The sequence below is a fragment of the Hyla sarda genome, chromosome 4, assembly GCF_029499605.1.
Source record: "Hyla sarda isolate aHylSar1 chromosome 4, aHylSar1.hap1, whole genome shotgun sequence".
In the NCBI taxonomy this organism is placed as follows: domain Eukaryota; kingdom Metazoa; phylum Chordata; class Amphibia; order Anura; family Hylidae; genus Hyla; species Hyla sarda.
The window spans coordinates 408,889,373-408,908,740 of NC_079192.1; the positions used below are offsets into that span (position 1 = coordinate 408,889,373).

General features: G+C 43.0%; 1 protein-coding gene across 2 annotated transcripts in view; it reads left to right on the forward strand.

Moving 5' to 3' along the window:
* LOC130267625 (aldo-keto reductase family 1 member D1-like) overlaps nucleotides 1-17,958 on the forward strand; it is a 39,899-nt gene extending 21,941 nt beyond the window's left edge. For both annotated transcript variants that reach the window (XM_056517665.1, XM_056517667.1), the window contains exons 7-11: nucleotides 1,676-1,798; nucleotides 1,890-1,999; nucleotides 15,775-15,940; nucleotides 16,559-16,641; nucleotides 17,759-17,958. In XM_056517665.1, coding sequence (XP_056373640.1) covers nucleotides 1,676-1,798; nucleotides 1,890-1,999; nucleotides 15,775-15,940; nucleotides 16,559-16,641; nucleotides 17,759-17,801 — 525 coding nt within the window. In that variant the 3' untranslated portion in view covers nucleotides 17,802-17,958. The remainder of the gene's footprint in view (nucleotides 1-1,675; nucleotides 1,799-1,889; nucleotides 2,000-15,774; nucleotides 15,941-16,558; nucleotides 16,642-17,758) is intronic.
* Nucleotides 17,959-19,368: the final 1,410 nt, after the last annotated feature.

Genomic DNA, 19,368 nt, shown 5'->3' on the forward strand with positions numbered 1-19,368 from the left:
GCGCGATCAAGACAGATCATGGCATTTCCAGCATTGTGGACACTGCCGCGGCAATCCGATCATCCAGAACGGCAGACAGAGGTCCCCTCACCTGCCTCCGCTGCCTTCCACGGACCTTCCACGATCGAGCAGACCAGAGTAGAAAAGGACCGATAATACTGATCAGTGCTATGCCCTATGCATAGCACTGAACAGTATTAGCAATCGAATGAAAGTGTAAAAATAAAAGTAAATTTTTTTAAATAAGTAAAAAAAAATTGTAATACCCCCCTCTCCCCAATAATAACGTAAATTGTCCCATTTTCCCTATTTCACCCCCAAAAAGTATAAAAAAAATGTATATACATATTTGGTATCACCGCGTGTGTAAATGTCCGAACTATTAAAATATTATGGTAATGATACCGTATGGTGAACGTAAAAAAAAGTCAAAAATTTCAGCTTTTTTATAATATTTTGTTCCCAAAATTTTTTATAAAAAATGTATTAAAAGTTTTATATAAGCAAATATGGTATCAATAAAAAGTACAGATCCCGGCGCAAAAAATGAGCCCTCATATCGCCGCTTATACGGAAAAATGAAAAAGTTATAGGTCTTCAATATACGGGGGATTTTAAACGTACTAATTTGGTAAAAATTTGGTAAAAATTTTTTTATGCGCAACAGTAATAGAAAAGTATGTTATCATGGTATGGTTGTATTGACCCAAAGAATAAAGAACACATTCAATTTTTACCGTAAATCCTACGGCCTGAAAACGAAACCTTCCAAAATTTGCAAAATTGCGGTTTTCTTTTTAATTTCCCCATGCAAATAGTATCTTTTTGGTTGCGCCATACATTTTATGTTAAAGTGAGTGATGGCAGTACAAAGGACAGCTGGGCGCGCAAAAAACAAGCCCTCATACTCGTCTGTGGATGAAAATAGAAGAGTCATGATTTTTTGAGGGGGAGGAGGAGAAAACGAAAACGTAAAAATAAAATTGTCCATTGTCCTTAAGGGGTTAAAGGAACATTTACCCTTTTTTCACGTTTCGCACTTTCAATTGATATATTATCACGTAAAGTGGACTATACTTTGCATTATGTAACTTCAGCTGGTTATCATGGGGGTTTATCTTAGCCCATTCCCATCCATATCTGTATTAAAGGACAAGTATCATGGAAAAAAACGTATCTTCGGATAGGGATAGGGGATGAGTTTTAGATCGCGGGGAATATGCCCAGGCTCTCCTTCACAGTGGCGTGTCATGACTCCTGCGCCTAGGGGGGCCACCATGCCCTCTCTATATAGCTCTATGAGAGAGCTGAAGATTGCCGAACGGCTCTCCCATAGAGCTATAAGGAGGGGGCGTGACAGCACGTGCTTCGGGTGGAGGTCATGATGTGAACGCCACTGTGAAGAAGAGCCACGACTCCAAAAAAGAGGGGGCGGTGTCAGCGCAGGGGATACGTGTTTTTCCATGATACTTCTCCCACTGTTACTATGTGAGATTTCCGGTGACAATTTCAGCAACCAAACCTGTAAATGAAACTTTGGATGTGACTGGAGACTAGGGTAGAATTTTTGCCTCCTGACCGAGACATGAACACATTGAGGACCATGATGGGGGGCGCTGTGTTTGTTGCTGGTTGTACCTACATGACTTTGCCTTATTTTTATTTCTTGGCACAGGCTTTAGAAGAATGTAAAGACGCTGGCCTTGTAAAATCCCTGGGGGTCTCCAATTTTAATCGAAGACAGCTAGAACTGATTCTCAATAAGCCAGGATTGAAGCACAAGCCCGCCACCAACCAGGTTCGACTGGGGGAACATAATAGCTATGGTGCACGAATATGGGGGCGGGTTTCGGGTGCAGGTCTCACATTTACTATCTTTGTTGGCACAGGTTGAATGTCATCCTTACTTCACCCAGCCAAAGTTACTGGAGCTCTGCCGACAACATGGCATTGTCATCGTGGGCTACAGTCCAATTGGGACATGCCGTGATGCCTCATGGTAGGTGCAGTATACCATTATGTGGGTCCTATTAACCCTTTCTGTGAACAACAATCAATGTGGCCACCATTCAGAACAAAAAATTATTATTTAACGGGGAAAGGGGAGGTTTAAAGTACATTGGGGCTTAAGACAAACAGTAAAATTTACTTCACTCTGTTTAAACAGATTTTTGCCAAATCTCACCTTTTTTTTGATAGGCTAGTTTCATGGTTTGTGGTAATAGTCGTGTAATAATTCTAGTGGTTTAGAGTGGCTTAGCAGTTAAAGGGGTACTCCGCTGCTCAGGGTTTGCAACAAACAGTTCCGAACGCTGGAGCCGGTGTCGGGAGCTTGTGACGTCATAGCCCCGCCCCCTCATTATGTCATGCCTCGCCCCCTCAATGCATGTCTATAAGAAGACTTGCATTGAGGGGGCGGGGTGTGGCATCATGAGGGGGTGGGGCTATGACGTCACAAGCTCCCGGGGTCGGCTCCAGCATTCTGAACAGTTTGTTCCAAACGCTGAGGAGTGGAGTACCCCTTTAAGATGTGATCTAGAGTGGTTTAGGGGTTAATAGTGCATCTAGTAGCTTCTGTGGTCTATGGTGATAAAAGAGTTGATATTGTACAGTATCCATGGTGGTTTTTTATGGCTATATCGCCCTGGTGGTCTAGAGTGGATTAGGAGTTTTAGTATCCCAGGTAATTTATAGTGGGTAGTGGTTAAAAGTGCACCTGGTATCTTTTGTGGTCTATGATGATAAAATAGTTGATATTGTACATTATTCTTGGTGGTTTTCTATGGCTATACTGTATAGCCCTGGTGGTCTAGAGTGGCTTAGCAGTTATAGTATTCCTGGTGATATAGAGTGGTTTTGTGGTTAATAGTGTGCCATTTATGATTTGTGGTCTACAGTAACAGAGTTAATATAGTACATTATCCATGGTGGTTGTGTATGGCTATATAGCCCTGGTGGTCTGGAGTAGTTAAGCTGTTATACCTTAACTGTATTAAGGTATCTTTTCCTTAATTTTTCTACACCAATATGATTCAGCTTTCCCAGACTCCCAGAATTTTTTGGGTCAAAAAGTTGTTAATGTTGCCATTCAGGACTGCAGGAAAGCTATAGGCCATATTGGTTTTCACCCAGCTTATTGATAAATGGATATACCAAAAAAGAAAAAAGGGCCAATCAGCCCATTGGAGAGCTACTTCCTGATAACTGGTCCAATCAGCTGTGAACGAGGACAGGCCTGTCCGTGAGCTCATCAGATCTGTTCAATGATTGCCATTGGCCGCACATTGCCCTATTGTGTAAATGGGTCGCCAACTATGAAATTAAAGGGCAATGCCAATAATCGCTGGATAGATTGTGCGTCCTGGCCTTCAGTTGGGTGAGCTGTGTGATGATGACGATCATCAAGGTCAGTGCTAGTATCGTGCCCTCGTATCATGTCCTCGTATTGTGTCCTCGTATCATCTCCTCGTATTGTGTCCTCGTATCATGTCCTCGTATTGTGTCCTCGTACTGTGTCCTGGTATCATATCCTCGTATTGTGTCCTCGTATCATGTCCTCGTATCATGTCCTCGTATTGTGTCCTCGTATCATGTCCCCGTATTGTGTCCTCCTACTGTGTCCTGGTATCATATCCTCGTATTGTGTCCTCGTATCATGTCCTCGTATTGTGTCCTCGTATTGTGTCCTCGTATCATGTCCTCGTATCATGTCCTCGTATTGTGTCCTCGTATCATGTCCTCGTATCATGTCCTCGTATTGTGTCCTCGTATCATGTCCTCGTATTGTGTCCTCGTATGAAGAGATCTTGAAACTATATTGTTTGAGGGGGCACAAACTCCTTAACATGGCTCTCTACATCCCCACAAGGAATTTTTCCTTTTTATTTTTCCTCCTACACTGTGATTTTAGGGTGACGTGGTCACCCTCCCTTTTTCTTTTTTCTTTTTTTCCTTTTTTTGTGTGTGTTGGAGGTGGCGAAGTTGCCTGGGGTGGGGTTTCCTTTTTTATTTTTTTATTTTCTTTATTTTTTATTTTTTTATTTCTCTCTCTTCCTCTTCTTCGGCCTTTCCTTTCCTCTTTTTTGTTATAGTTTTTATTTTTTTTGTGTAGCCATTAGTAAGTAGAGAGTATGGGTTAAAAAAATCTTGAACGTATGCTGAAGGTGGGATCATTAAATGTGAAAGGTTTACATAGTCCGGTTAAACGATCTGTTTTGGTAAATTTTTTGAAGAAAGAAAATCTAGATTTGATATTTTTACAAGAGACACATTATATGCAGAATCATAAATTTAGCTTGACTTCTAGATACTTTCCAAAAGCTTACCATAGCTATACGCCAAGGGCTAGAGCAAGGGGGGGGGGGGGGGTAGGTATTCTGTTAACCCAAAATACCCCTTGGGAAAAGTTCGATACTTGTATAGATGTGAAGGGAGATTCGTTTTTGTGAAGGGAACTATCTTATCACAAAAATTTACTTTTGCATCAGTATATCTACCCAATACTAAACAAAGAGTTGCATTACACCATATATTGAAAAGCTTGACTACATTTTCGGAGGGGACTTTAATTTTGGGTGGAGATTTTAATTTTGTTCTGGAGCCTCAGATAGATACCTCGAAGGGTGTTTCAGGTATGAGCAATTCAGCTATACAGGGTTGTAAGAAAGAGTTGCTCAATAACCAATTGATAGATGCTTGGCGCATTTTACATTCGGGGGAGAGAGATTACACGTTCTATTCGGGCGTGCATAACTCTTTCTCCCGAATAGATTACTTTTTATTGAAACAACAAGATATTGAGATCTTACGCTTGGCTGTAATTGATAATATAATTTTCTCGGACCACATGCATTGATTAAAATTGAAATTAAAATTCCCCAGTTATCAGCGAAACAATGGAATTGGAATTTAAATGAATCATTATTAAAAGATATGATTACTATGAATGAATTAAAATTACAGTTCACAGAGTATTTCGTTCATAACGATACCGAGGAGATTACGCCAGGTGCGCTATGGGAAGCACAGAAATGTTTTGTTAGAGGAATTTTGATTAATCACGGTTCTAGAATGAAAAAGATTAGGACACAAAGGGTGAACAGTCTTCTGCAAGATTTAAGAGAGCTGTAGAATCTATTCAGAAGAGCAGGGATGACTCTAAATTGCAGTTAAGTGTGTGCCAGAAAAGAGATGCGGGGGGGGGGGGGGGGGGGGGAAAGGAGAAAAAAGGGAATACGCGCCCCTAGTGTAATATGTCAAGGATAGAAAACAACAATGCAATGATGAGCGATTTTACACTCACCATATAGGGTTGTGCTAAGAGCACAACTCCTCAGTATGTGTCTGGTCAGGGCAACTGCGTCGGGGCAAATGTTCCGGTGGAAAATGCTTGGAAATCAAGTTTTCAGGCGCTGATCAGATGCAGTAGATAAGTAAGGACCCAAGGATATTGTCCAAAAAGCTGATTTATTAGCACAACGTAACGCGTTTCCGGTCTGAAATGGACCCTTCGTCAGACAGGTGCAACTGGACCTAGGTCCTTACTTATCTACAGCATCTGATCAGCGCCTGAAAACTTGATTTTTTACTTCCAAGCATGCCAGAAAAGAGAGGAACTTAGGCTCCTCTTGATGGAACAAGCAAGAAAAAACAGCTTGCCAGGATCAAAGGACAGAGGTGTGAGTTTAGTAATAAGATTGGTAAGACATGAGCGGCAGCCTCAAAGGCACAAATAGCAAACTCATATATCCCAAAAATAAAACAAGACTCACAGAATGTTACGTACTGCCCTTCTTCGATAGCTGAAACTTAAAAAAAATGTATGAGGAACTTTACCATATTGATGGTCACAACCCCGCTACTCTGTGTAAAAATTTTAGAGAAAAGGTGAAAAGGTACATAAGAGAATCAGGATTACCGCGATTGGATTGTCAGGTGATTGAGGGTTTGGAAAAAGAGATTAGTATAAAAGAGTTAGAACAAGTAATTAAAAACAAAGCAGAAAGAAGGGGCTCCTGGCCCAGATGGGTTTCCATTAACTTATTATAAAAGTTTAAAAGAAATTCTGGCCCCATATTTTTTAAAAGCATTTAATAGGGTTAGGGAGGGGGTACCACTACCGAGAGATGCAGGTAGGGCTACAATTGTGGTTATCCCAAAGGAGGGGAAAGATAAAACACTGTGTGGCAGCTACAGGCCAATATCATTGTTAAATGTAGATTATAAACTATTTTCTAAAATTCTGGCCAGTAGATTGGCGAAAGCAATTGAAGATATTGTCCATCCAGATCAAGTGGGTTTTATCACAGGAAGAGAAGCCAAGGATAATACCACTAGGACTAAAGATCTGATCGAGTTCGCCCGGTCAAGGAAGATACCATCTATGTTGTTAGGTACGGACGCAGAAAAAGCGTTTGACCGGGTGAACTGGATCTATATGGAGGAAACACTTAGACATCTGGGCATACAAAAGCATTTTTTGAACTGGGTTTTGGAACTGTACCGTAATCCTACAGCTAGGATAAGGGTTAATGGGGTAGTTTCAGGGGAATTGGAGTTAAGGAATGGTACTAGACAGGGGTGTCCACTGTCCCCTTTGATTTTCATTCTTGTACTAGAATCATTCCTATGTAAAATCAGGAAGAATTCTGAGGTGAGGGGGATTACGATTCAGGGTAGTGTACATAAAGTGGCAGCGTTTGCCGATGATCTTATCTTTTTTATCTCAAACCCTGGGTTAGTCTCCCTTCTTTCATGAAGGAATTCGAAGTTTATGCTCGCTTGTCAAATTTTAAAATTAATTGGAGTAAATCTTCAGCTTTGAACATTAATTTAAAGAAAGATAAAGTGTTACATCTCCAAAATAACTTTCGCTTTACTTGGGCGGAGTGAGCACTAAAACTACTAGGGGTATGGATTTCTGCAGACAGGAATGAATTATATAATTAGAATTTTCCCCCTTTGTTGAAAAAGATTCGACAGAAATGTCGGAAATGGTCCCCCAACCTGTTTTCGTGGTTCTGATGGTGCGCCCTTTTCAAGATGTCGATTTTGCCCGATATTCTGTACCTATTTCGATGTATGCCAATCTATTTGCCACCTGTTTTTTTTTTTTTAAATAAATAATTTCTATTCAAAGCAAGTTTATATGGGGAGGCAAGAAACCAAGGTTAAAAAGGGAGACGATGTGTCAATTTAAAGAAAAAGGAGGGGTGGGTCTCATAGACTTGAAAGGTTACTATATGGCCGCACACCTTGCCGGGTTTTAGAATGGTGCAAACAAACATCTAGGAAGCTCTGGATAGAGATTGAAAGAGCAGAGACGCCAGTACCAATAAATGATTTACCTTGGTATTCTGGGAGAGAGTTAGTAAGCTTAAAAGAACATTTAAATATCTGGTCTACCTATCGGGTTTGTTTGGACAAGCGGGTGTGAGATCTTTTTTTACCATACAATTCACAACAAACCCCAATAATAGGTCATCCGCATTTTCCTGCGGGATTGGAAGATCCAGCTTATAGGAAAGGGGAAGTAGTGGATAGTACTAGAGTAATAAACATGAAGAGGGAGGACTCCCCTAAGGAATGGTGAGATTTGGAGGAAATCTTACCGATAACTAAGTGGGCAGTTTGGAGGAGATTCCAGCTTAAGCACTATTTGGCTTCAACCCATAAACCAGAATGGTATAGGTAGAGTAATACGGCTTTTGAAGATTTATGTTTTTCTGAGATACAGGTAAAACATGCTCTCTCTCGTATTTATCAACTATGGATGACCTTAGAAAAACAACCTCTTCCAGCTTATACTCAAAAATGGGAAAAAGATCTACATAGGCGTTTTTCGCAGGAAGAATGGCATAAGATATTTAATTTAGCTCATTGTTCCGTCATATCCACACATATGCAAGAGTCTAACTTTAAGATAAATTGCCGATGGTACAGGGTACCGATGGGATTGGAAAAGATGCAAAAAGGGGCAAACACTCTATGTTGGCGATGCGGTAAAGAGCCGGGCACCCTATTGCATATTTTTTGGCATTGTTCACGGATTAGTGGTTTTTGGAAGCAGGTCTACAAAACTATAGGGGAGGTAACGAAATCAACAATCCCATGGTCCCCAGAATTTTTTCTGCCACAGTATAATGAATTTCCGGTGAAAGTATATAGATACTCTCTACATAATTTTTTGGTTACTACAGCGAGAAGTTGTGTTACTTATTTTTGGTGACAGAAAGCGACACCTTCGGTGGCCTATTGGTATTCTAGGGTTGATGATGCCATGTGCTTAGAGAACCTGCGTTTAGCGAATAGGGATGAAGATATTTGGTTCCTGAGCACATGGCAGGCATGGAAGGGCTACCAGAAATCCACTGACTATAAGGAGGAAATGGCTAGAAGGGGAGGGGGGAGGGCGGGATTAGGGTGGGTGGGAAGGGGATGGGTTAAATTTCTAGGGGATAGTGGAAATAGGGAGAGATGTCGGTGTATAGAGTTCAGTGTTGAAGGAATGCATATTATTTTGTTATGAGTTAAATAATGTGTTAAATAGTATTGGTACACAGGTTGGACAATTGATGTACTTGTTTCTTTTGAGTTTGTAATGTGAAAATATAAATAAAGAATTTTAAAAAAAAGTTGTTAAACCTTAATACTGTATTAAGGTATCTTTTCCTACATTTTCCTCTGCCAATATGATTCAGCTTTCCCAGACTCCCAGAATTTTGTTGGGTCAAAAAGTTGTTAACGTTGCCATTCAGGACTAGCTATAGGCCAGATTGGTTTTCACCCAGCTTATTGATAAATGGATATACAAAAAAAAAGTGCCAATCAGCCCATAGGAGAGCTTCTTCCTGATAACTGGCCCAATCAGCTCTGAATGAGGACAGGCCTGTCCGTGAGCTCATCAGATCTGTTCAATCATTGCTATTGGCCGCACATTGCCCTATTGTGTAAATGAGTCACCAACTATGAAATTAAAGGGCAATGCCAATAATCGCTGGATAGATTGTGCGTCCTGGCCTTCAGTTGGGTGAGCTGTGTAATGATGCCCATCATCAAGGTCAGTGCTAGTATCGTGTCCTCGTATCATTTCCTCGTATCATATCCTCGTATCATATCCTCATATCGTGTCCTCATATCATGTCTTCATATTGTGTACACGTATCATGTCCTCATATCATGTCTTTACATCGTGCCCTCACATGTCCTCATGTTGTGTCCTCATATCATGTCCTCATATTGTGTCTTTGTATTGTGTCTTCGTATCGTGCCCTCATATCATGTCTTCATATTGTGTACACGTATCATGTCCTCATATCGTGTCTTTGTATTGTGTCTTTGTATCATGTCCTCATATCGTGTCCTTGAATTGTGTCCTTGTATCATGTCCCCATATCATATCCTCGTATCGTGTCCTTGTATCATGTCCTCGTATCATATCCTTGTATTGTGTCCTTGTATTGTGTCCTCATATCATGTCCTCACATCATGTCCTCGTATCATATCCTTTTGTCGTGTCCTCATATCATGTCCTCATATTGTGTCCTTGTATCATGTCCTCACATCATGTCCTTGTATTATGTCCTCATATCATGTCCTCACATCATGTCCTCGTATCATATCCTTTTGTCGTGTCCTCATATCATGTCCTCATATTGTGTCCTTGTATCATGTCCTCACATCATGTCCTTGTATTATGTCCTCGTATCATGTCCTCACATCGTGTCCTCGTGTCCTGTAATGGGATCGTGTCCTCATATCGTGTCCTTGTATCATATCCATCATGTCCTCGAATTGTGTCCTCATATCGTGTTCTTGTATTGTGTCCTAATATTGTGTACTCGTATCATATCCTCGTATCGTGTCCTCGTATCGTGTCCTTGTATTATATCCTCATATCATATCCTCATATCGTGTCCTCGTATCATGTCCTTGTATCATAGCCTCGTATCGTGTCCTCGTATCATGTCCTCATATCATGTCCTCGTATCATATCCTCGTATCATATCCTCATATCATGTCCTCATATCGTGTCTTCATATCATGTCCTCATATCATGTCCTCGTATCGTGTCCTCGTATCATATCCTTGTATCATGTCCTCATATCATGTCCTCGTATCGTGTCCTCGTATCGTGTCCTCGTATCGTGTCCTCATATCATGTCCTCGTATCGTGTCCTCGTATCGTGTCCTCGTATCATTTCCTCGTATCATGTCCTCGTATCGTGTCCTCATATTGTGTCCTCATATCATGTCCTCGTATCATGTCCTCATATTGTGTCCTTGTATCGTGTCCTCGTATCATATCCTCGTATCATATCCTCATATCATGTCCTCGTATCATGTCCTCGTATCGTGTCCTTGTATTGTGTCCTCGTATTGTGTCCTCGTATCATGTCCTCATATCATGTCCTCGTATCGTGTCCTCGTATTGTGTCCTCGTATCATGTCCTCGTATTGTGTCCTCGTATCATGTCCTCGTATTGTGTCCTCGTATCGTGTCCTCGTATCGTGTGCTCATATCATGTCCTCGTATCATGTCCTCGTATCATGTCCTCGTATTGTGTCCTCGTATTGTGTCCTCGTATCATGTCCTCGTATTGTGTCCTCGTATTGTGTCCTCGTATCATGTCCTCGTATCATGTCCTCGTATTGTGTCCTCGTATCGTGTCCTCGTATCGTGTCCTCATATCATGTCCTCGTATCGTGTCCTCGTATCGTGTCCTCGTATCATATCCTCGTATCATGTCCTCATATCATGTCCTCGTATCGTGTCATTGTATCATGTCCTCATATTGTGTCCTCGTATCATATCCTCATCATGTCCTCGTATCATGTCCTCGTATCATGTCCTCATATCCTGTCCTCATATCATATCCTCATATCATGTCCTCGTATCATGTCCTCGTATCATGTCCTCGTATCATGTCCTCATATCATGTCATCGTATCGTGTCCTTGTATCGTGTTCTCGTATCGTGTCCTCGTATCATGTCCTGGTATCATGTCCCTTTCAGCCCTATTATAAAGGCCTTAGTTAGTTACCTCACAGAATATTAGAAAACATGACCGTAGAGGATGAAAAAGGAAACAAAAAAGGACAAGGCGCGCTCCTAGTGCAATAGGTTTAAAACGGTGGACCCCAAAGTAAGGTAAGATGTGAGCTTACCAGATGGTGTTGTGCTGTAAAAGCCTGTAGACTCGCTCGAGACAATGAGGGTAACCGCTGCTCCGGATCCTTTCTAAATGGCCACAGGTACTCAGCAGAGAAAGCAAAATTTTGGCATATGGAAGCCGTAAAATAAGGATATAGTCCAGGCGCTGGTCCTCACAATTAGATGGTGTCAAGAGTCAGGTGTAGGTAAAATCAAAGTTTCTTCAATGCAACAAAAAAGTTTCAAGTCCTATGCTGGACTCTTCCTCAGGCATCTGAGGAAGAGTCCAGCATAGGACTTGAAACTTTTATGTTGCATTGAAGAAACTTTGATTTTACCTACACCTGACTCTTGACACCATCTAATTGTGAGGACCAGCGCCTGGACTATATCCTTATTTTACGGCTTCAATATGCCAAAATTTTGATGACCGTAGAGGATGACCTTGATTTTTATACTTTTTGGGGTAAACCGCTCTTTAGCTGTAATGACCTTGTTGTTTCCTCCACACGTGTTTTGCAGCCACAGGAGGATTTCTAGTCGTGTAGTTATTGACCTACTTACTAAGGTTCTAAATAAGTAACAAGGTGTCAAGTTCAGGTTATTTATTTTTACCGTCGTGGTTCTCAGGAATGCAAACACAGAATCTTCCAAAATTAAAGGGAACCTATCATCACGTTCAGGGCTGCCATCAGGAATTTTGGGGCCCCTTACACAGCTAAAGGCCTGGGCCCCCCGGCCACGCTTGCCCACCCCGACTCCGCCCATAGGCCCCTGACTCCGCCCGTAGACCTAGCCTACGACCCACGCCCAATTTTATTTTATTTCTTCTTAGTACTAAAAAGAAAGGACGATCGGGCCAATGCCCGGTATTAACCCTTTAGACGCCGCCATCAAAGTTGATTGCAGCGTCTAAAACGAAAGTATCCAGGCAGCTCAGCGGAGCTGATTGGGACTATCGCGACAAAATTGTGATGTCTCTATCAGCTTACCGGACGACGGGAGGGTCCTCACCTGCCCCTCCGTTGTCTGATCGGCTATCTACTGCTCCATGCCTGCGCAGCAGGCTAGAGTAGCAGAGCGCTGGTTACACTGATCAATGCTATGCAATGGCATAGCACTGATCAGTTTGTGCAATCAGAAGATTGCATGTTTTAGCCCCCTATTTGTAAATTCAAATAGTAGTGAGACTGGAAAGAAGAGGGCACACAAAGAGGTTACTTCACTTTAATTATGGTGCAGCACGGTATCGGCAACCTAAATAGTCATCTCCTGCGGGGTGCACATACGAGGAGTGAAGTATCAAATCTAATACAAGGAAGAAAACATACATGCACTCACCGCTCAGCGGAGACAATTCGGTGTAGGGGTCCAGCTGACGGGTAGCTGGGTCACAGCATCAGTGCAGGTGTAATGGCGCTCGGAGGCTAAGCCAGCAGTTTCACACGTGTGAAACTGCCGGCATGACCTCCGAGCGCCATTACACCTGCGCTGAAGCTGTGACCCAGCTACCCGTCAACCGGACCCCGTGACCCAGCTACCCGTCAACCGGACCCCTACACCGAATTGTCTCCGCTGAGCGGTGAGTGCACGTATGTTTTCTTCCTTGTATTAGATTTGTAAATTACTTCTATTAAAAAAAATCTTAATCCTTCCAGTAATTATTAGCTGTTGAATACTACAGAGGAAATTCTTTTCTTTTTGGAACACAGTGCTCTCTGCTGACATCATGACCACAGTGCGCTCTGCTGACATCATGACCACAGTGCTCTCTGCTGACATCATGACCACAGTGCGCTCTGCTGACATCTCTGTCCATAGCAACATATGTTTGCTATGGGGATTTTGTCCTTCTCTGGACAGTTCTTAGAATGGACTGAGATGTCAGCAGAGAGCACTGTGCTCATGATGTCAGAAGAGAGCTCTGTGTTCCAAAAAGGAAAGTTTCCCCTGTAGTATTCAGCAGCTAATAAGTACTGGAAGGATTAAGATTTTTTTAATAAAAGTAATTTACAAACCAGTTGATTAAAAAAAATAAAAAAGTACCCCGTTTCCCATTTTTTTGCCCCACAAATATTTTTTTTTGTTTCGCCGCAGGTTATATTATTAAATAAGTGATGTCATTGCAAAGTACAATTGGTGACGCAAAAAACAAGCCCTTCTATGGGTCTGTAGGTGCAAAACTGAAAGTGTTATGATTTTCAGAAGGGAAGGAGGAAAAAGCAAAAATGCAAAAACGAAAATTTGCTGAGTCCTTAAGGTGAACATAGGCTGAGTCCCTAAGGGGTTAAAGGGGTAGTCCAGTGCTGAAAAACTTTTAACCTATCCTTAGGTTTCAGATCGCGGGGGGTCTGACCGCTGGGGCCTCCTGCGATCACCTGTACGGGGCCCAGGCAGCCTGAGGGTAGGGAGTGTGTCGACCACCGCAGCGTCCGACACGACCCCTCAATACATCTCTATGGCAGAGCCGGAGATTGCCGAAGGCAGCGCTCCGGCTCTGCCATAGAGTTGTATTGAGGGTGTGTGTCAGCCGCCACTTTGTGCGGTGGTCAACATGCCCCCTTCCCGCGGGCTGCCGGGGCCCCATACAGGAGATCGCGGGGGGGCCTAGAGCTTCGACCCCCCTGCGATCTATAACTTATCCCCTATTCTTGGATAGTGGATGTTATTTTTCACCAGACCACTCCTTTTAACCGAGGGGCCTACCCAAACTATATGGAAGCTCCATATAGTAGTGATAGACCCCTCTGTTAATAGTTGCCCCCATAGTTGTAGTAGGCCTGGGCCCCTCTCAGAGAGGCCTACAACTATATGGGGGGAAAACTATTAGCAAAGAGGGGCCTACAACAACTATATGGGCCGGGGCACAACTACCACTATATAGTTGTTGTAGGCCCCTTTTTGCTGCTAATTGTTGCCCCCATATAGTTTATGCCTGAATGCCTCATCATATCTTTTGCCCAGACAGCAGGCCCCAGCTCAGCTGCCTTCCACCTGCACTATATAATTCTGTGACTGCTCGCCTCCGGGCACCCCCCCACCCCCAAATGATCCTTATATATTTTTTATATACATTTATGGCGCCGGCGCCGCTCTGGTGCTAAATTCAGACTGCCACCACTCACCTTAGCCAACGGAGTGGAGCTGCGGCGCACCCGACTCTCTCAGTCAGCAGAGAGACTCTCCTGTGCTCAGCCACCGCCACAGCGCTACTGTGAGGTGGAGGCTGTATCAATGCGCAGCGGCTGCCGGCCACTGCAAATATAAAGAGACAGGCCGGCCCCGGAGGTATCCCTGCTGCATGGAAGCAGCATTGCCCGCAGCCGTGCCAGCGTGGCCATGATTACTGTAAGTTATCAGTCAGGAGTGGTGGCGGGCCCACTCACTGACTTGACTGACCGACAAAAAAAAAAAAAAGGTCCAGGGACGTCCGGGCCCCCTGAAGCTCCGGGCCCCATACAAGTGTATGGGTTGTACCCCCCTGATGGCGGCCCTGATTACGTTCATGCTGCCTGAACCATGAGTCGTTGGGGCAGTCCCCGGTGGCTTTTTCTGCCCCACCAGGCTTTGTTGATATCACAATGACTTTTGGTTCAAGTAGCAAGACAGTGATGACAGGTTCTCTCTACCGAGTAATCCTCTAAATCCTCCGAGGAACCAATCAAGAACAACCACATATTAATAATAAAAATAAAAACTTTATAATATACATGAGGTTAAATTTCCCCTCTTCTGTTCTTGTGGTGCCCCTGCTGGTTCCCTTCACCCCGTGATGTGAAATTTACTACGGCCCACAACATTGGGATCATAGTGACCAATCCTCACATAGTGATAAATCCCAGTTCTATTCCGGACTCCAAAAAGTTCCCATGATGGCTCATCCATGACAATATCACGTGATCACTCTGCCCAGTTACTGATCACATGATATTGTCATAGATGAGCCATCATGGGAACTTTTTGGAGTCCGGGATAGAACTGGGATTTGTCACTATGTGAGGATTGGTCACTATGATCCCAATGTTGTGGACCGTCGTAAATTTCCCAACACGGGGTGAAGGGAACCAGCAGGGGCACCACAAGAACAGGAGAGGGTAAATTTAACCTCATGTATATTATAAAGTTTTTATTTTTATTATTAATAAGGTAGGAGCACCTTAGAGGGGTCGTCCGTCCCAATCTCGCTTCTCAGATACCACCAGTCTCCACTTTCTAGTCTCTTTGGACATGGACATGTGACCATTGCTGCCAAACATTGGCCACAACAGTGACCCCCAACAGCCACTCATTGGCTGCAGTGGGTGGGGACGTGCACAGACATTTTGAGGGGCAGGGACCAAGTCAAAAAAAGGGCACATCTAAATAAAAAAAAATGAGGGACCTCCGTCAGCTGAATAGGACCCGCATGACCCCACGGAGGAGCAATCAGTGAGGGTATTATAGGGCAGGTACATTAAAAGGGTAGGTGCTCAAGCTCCCTTTTGAGGCTAGGTGTGCACGTCCCTCGCAGTGGGAACATTTCTGTGTCAATGGGGGCCAGAAAATAGAGATCATCGAGTAAAGGAAGAAAATGAGGAGCCCCTACTTGTCCTGCATAAATAAGACACCTTGTATCTTTGTAGGGTAAATGTGTCCTCTCCGCCCCTCCTGGAGGATCCAATCTTAATCCAAATCGGCAAAAAGTACGGCAAGACCTCTGCTCAAGTTGCTTTACGATTCAACGTTCAGAGAGGGGTTGTGGTCATCCCAAAAAGCTTTAACCCGGAGAGGATCAGAGAGAACTTCCAGGTAACAAATACTTAAGTTGCCACTAGGGGGGATGGGAGGAGGCTGAGCACAATAGAGACTTTAAAGGGGTACTCCAGTGGAAAACATTTTTTTTTTTTTATTTTTTTTAGTAAAAACAGATGTGTAATTTAATTCTGTTTAAAAACCGTAATCCTTCCAGTACTTATCACCTACTGTATACTGCAGAGGAAGTTGTGTAGTTCTCTCCAGTCTGACCACAGTGCTCTCGGCTGCCACCTCTGTCCATGTCAGGGACTGTCCAGAGCAGGAGAAAATATCCATAGCAAATCTCTCCTGCTCTGGACAGTTCCAAACATGGATAGAGGTGTCAGCAGAGAGCACTGTGGTCAGACTGGAAAGAACTACATAACTTCCTGTGTAGCATACAGCAGCTAAGTACTTGAAGGGTTAAGATTTTGAAACAGAAGTAATTTACAAATCTGTTTATCTTTCTGGTACCAGTTGGTACCAGAAAAAAAAATAGTTTTCCACTGGAATATTCCTTTAAGAATATATATGCGGGGAGCTCCCCCTAGAGGTGGCTACAGGTAGCCAGAATTTGTCGTCTTTTTTATTTTTATAAACTCTTTTTGTGTGTGTTTTCTCTTAAACTCCCAGATATTTGACTTCTCGCTGACTGACCAGGAAATGAAGGACATTGAAGCTCTGAACAAAAATATTCGCTACGTGGAACTGTTAATGTGAGTGTTTTGTGTTGGACTAAGTTGCTATAATTGTGCAGTCAGGTCATCAGTTAAAGAAGCACTCCAGGGATTTTTTTTGCTGATATAGTGCAAAATAATGTAGAGGTTCTTGTGTATGTCTTGTGCTTACCTGTTTTAGCTAATGTTGCAGTCATGAGTATTCATCAGCAGTATACAGATAGAGCTGGAAGGAAGGTTTATAACTACTATATATCCTGATCCCATAGAGTTTGAAGCAGCAGTATACAGACGGAGCTGTGGAGGGGGAAGAGTATAACTACTATATATACTGAACCCATAGATATAGCAGCAGAATACAGATAGTGCTGGAGGGGAGGTGTAATACAACTATATATCCTGATCCTATAGATATAGCAGCAGCAGTATACAGATAGAGCTGGAGGGGAAGTGTATAACTACTATATATCCTGATCCCATAGAGATAGCAGCAATATAAAGATAGAGCTGGAGGGGAAGGGTATAACTACTATATATGCTGATCCCATAGAGATAGCAGCAGTATACAGATCGAGCTGGAGGAGAGGGGTATAACTACTATATATGCTGATCCCATAGAGATAGCAGCAGTATACAGAGAGAGCTGGAGGGGAAGTGTATAACTACTATATATGCTGATCCCATAGAGATAGCAGCAATATAAAGATAGAGCTGGAGGGGAGGGGTATAACTACTATATATGCTGATCTCATAGAGATAGCAGCAATATAAAGATAGAGCTGGAGAGGAGGGGTATAACTACTATATATGCTGATCCCATAGAGATAGCAGCAGTATACAGATAGAGCTGGAGGGGTATAACTACTATGTATGCTGATCCCATAGAGATAGCAGCAGCAGTATACAGATAAGGTTGGGAGGTAGGTGTATAACTACTATATATTCTGTGCTCATAGAGATAGCAGCAGCAGTATACAGATAGAACTGGGAGGGGTGTTTGAACTAGTAGGATTGATCTGTTAGGTAATGATGTCATCCTGTAGTTCGCAGGAAGTCAGCTGACCCAGGACTGACCACTTCCTCAGACACATTAAACACTGTGATTTTCAGGTAATTACATCGTATAACAAAGTCCTCACTACGCTGTGTCTTATAGGTGGAGCGATCATCCGGAGTATCCATTCAAGGACGAGTATTGATGGGAACGGACGCACGGTATTCGTCTTTGTGACAATGAGGACGACCCTTCCCACTACACCAGATATCAGTGCAGCAAGACGTCCAACCAGCCCGTACCAACCGCGCCGCAAAGAGGAAAGCTGGATTCCCCCCTCCCCACATTTTATCTAAAATGGTATTATTCACCCAATTTTAATAAACATTTTTTAGACAAACTATTGTGTCACAGCTGTTAGTTATGGGAAAAACTAGGCGAGAACCAACATGGCCGTCATGGCATTTCTAGTAGAGCACAACACCACTTAAAGGGATATTCCAGCTTTATACATCTTATCCCCTATCAAAATAATAGGGGATAAGATTTATGATTGCTGGGGATAGACATGGACATAGACAAAATAGACTGAGGCTGTCCCATTGACAAGAATGGGAAATATTTCATCATATTCGCCACAAAAGGATCCGCCCCCCACAGATTTCAGTCCATGCTTATTGTGGCCATTTGCAGATTTGCCAACCAGTTCCCTGCCGCTGGGGGTTCCCAGTACCCCATAAGCAACAAGAACAATGGGCCTCATTTACTAAAGTTTTCCGAATAAATTTTGTAGGGTTTTTGTGCCATGTGTCATAAAAAAAAAAAATCCCAAAACCCCCTGCTATATCTCCACTTTACTCATAAAAAAAAATCGAAAAGGGGGGTGGATGCCGGTGAAAAGGATGTGTGTCTCCGAAAAGGGATGTGTCCCCTACATAAAATAAAAAAAAAAAACATGGGGAAAAGCACCAAATTTGTAAAAGACATGATTTTTTTATTTTTTTATTTTAAAAATTCAAATAAATAAACTTTTTCAATTTTCAAATAATAAAAAACACTAAACTACAATAAAGAACACAAATAACAAATTGCAATGGACTGCTCACTCAATTGATGGTGTTTGTGAAGACAATAAGCAGGGGCGGTGTCATTATGTAGAATGTTATAACTCCTCCCACCAGGAGCCACTCACATATAAGTCCTTGATACAGAATATAAATGTGCCTTAAAGGGGTACTCCGGTGATCCAGTGTTCTGAACATTTTGTTCGGAATGCTCGGAGCTGGAGGCCATGACCGTGACTTCATGGCCACGCCCCTTCTTCATGTCACGCCACACCTCCTCCATTCATGTCTATGGGAGGGGGCGTGTTGGCAGACACGCCCCCTCCCATAGACATGAATGGAGGGGGCGTGGTGTGATTTCATGAGGGGCGTGGCCGTGACGTCACGGCCATTGCTGCCGGAACCCGGCGTTTGGTTAGGGAATAAGATGTCTAGCAGTGGAGTACCCCTTTAATTTCAACTTATTACAACCTGATGGGGTTTATATTTTAGTCCTGGCTTGTTCGGGACCATCTCCAGCTGCCCACGGCTAAAGTTGGCCCGCCCAGCGTCCTTACACCGCTCCAGAGTCTGGAAGGAGAGTAACATGAGCGCCCCCCGGAGTCATAAAGCTGCCACATTTGGATCTCACTCATGCCCAAAAACATCCAATGAACTAATTGGAAACACTCACTCGGCTGTCGGTGCACACTGCTGGGATTAGAGTCT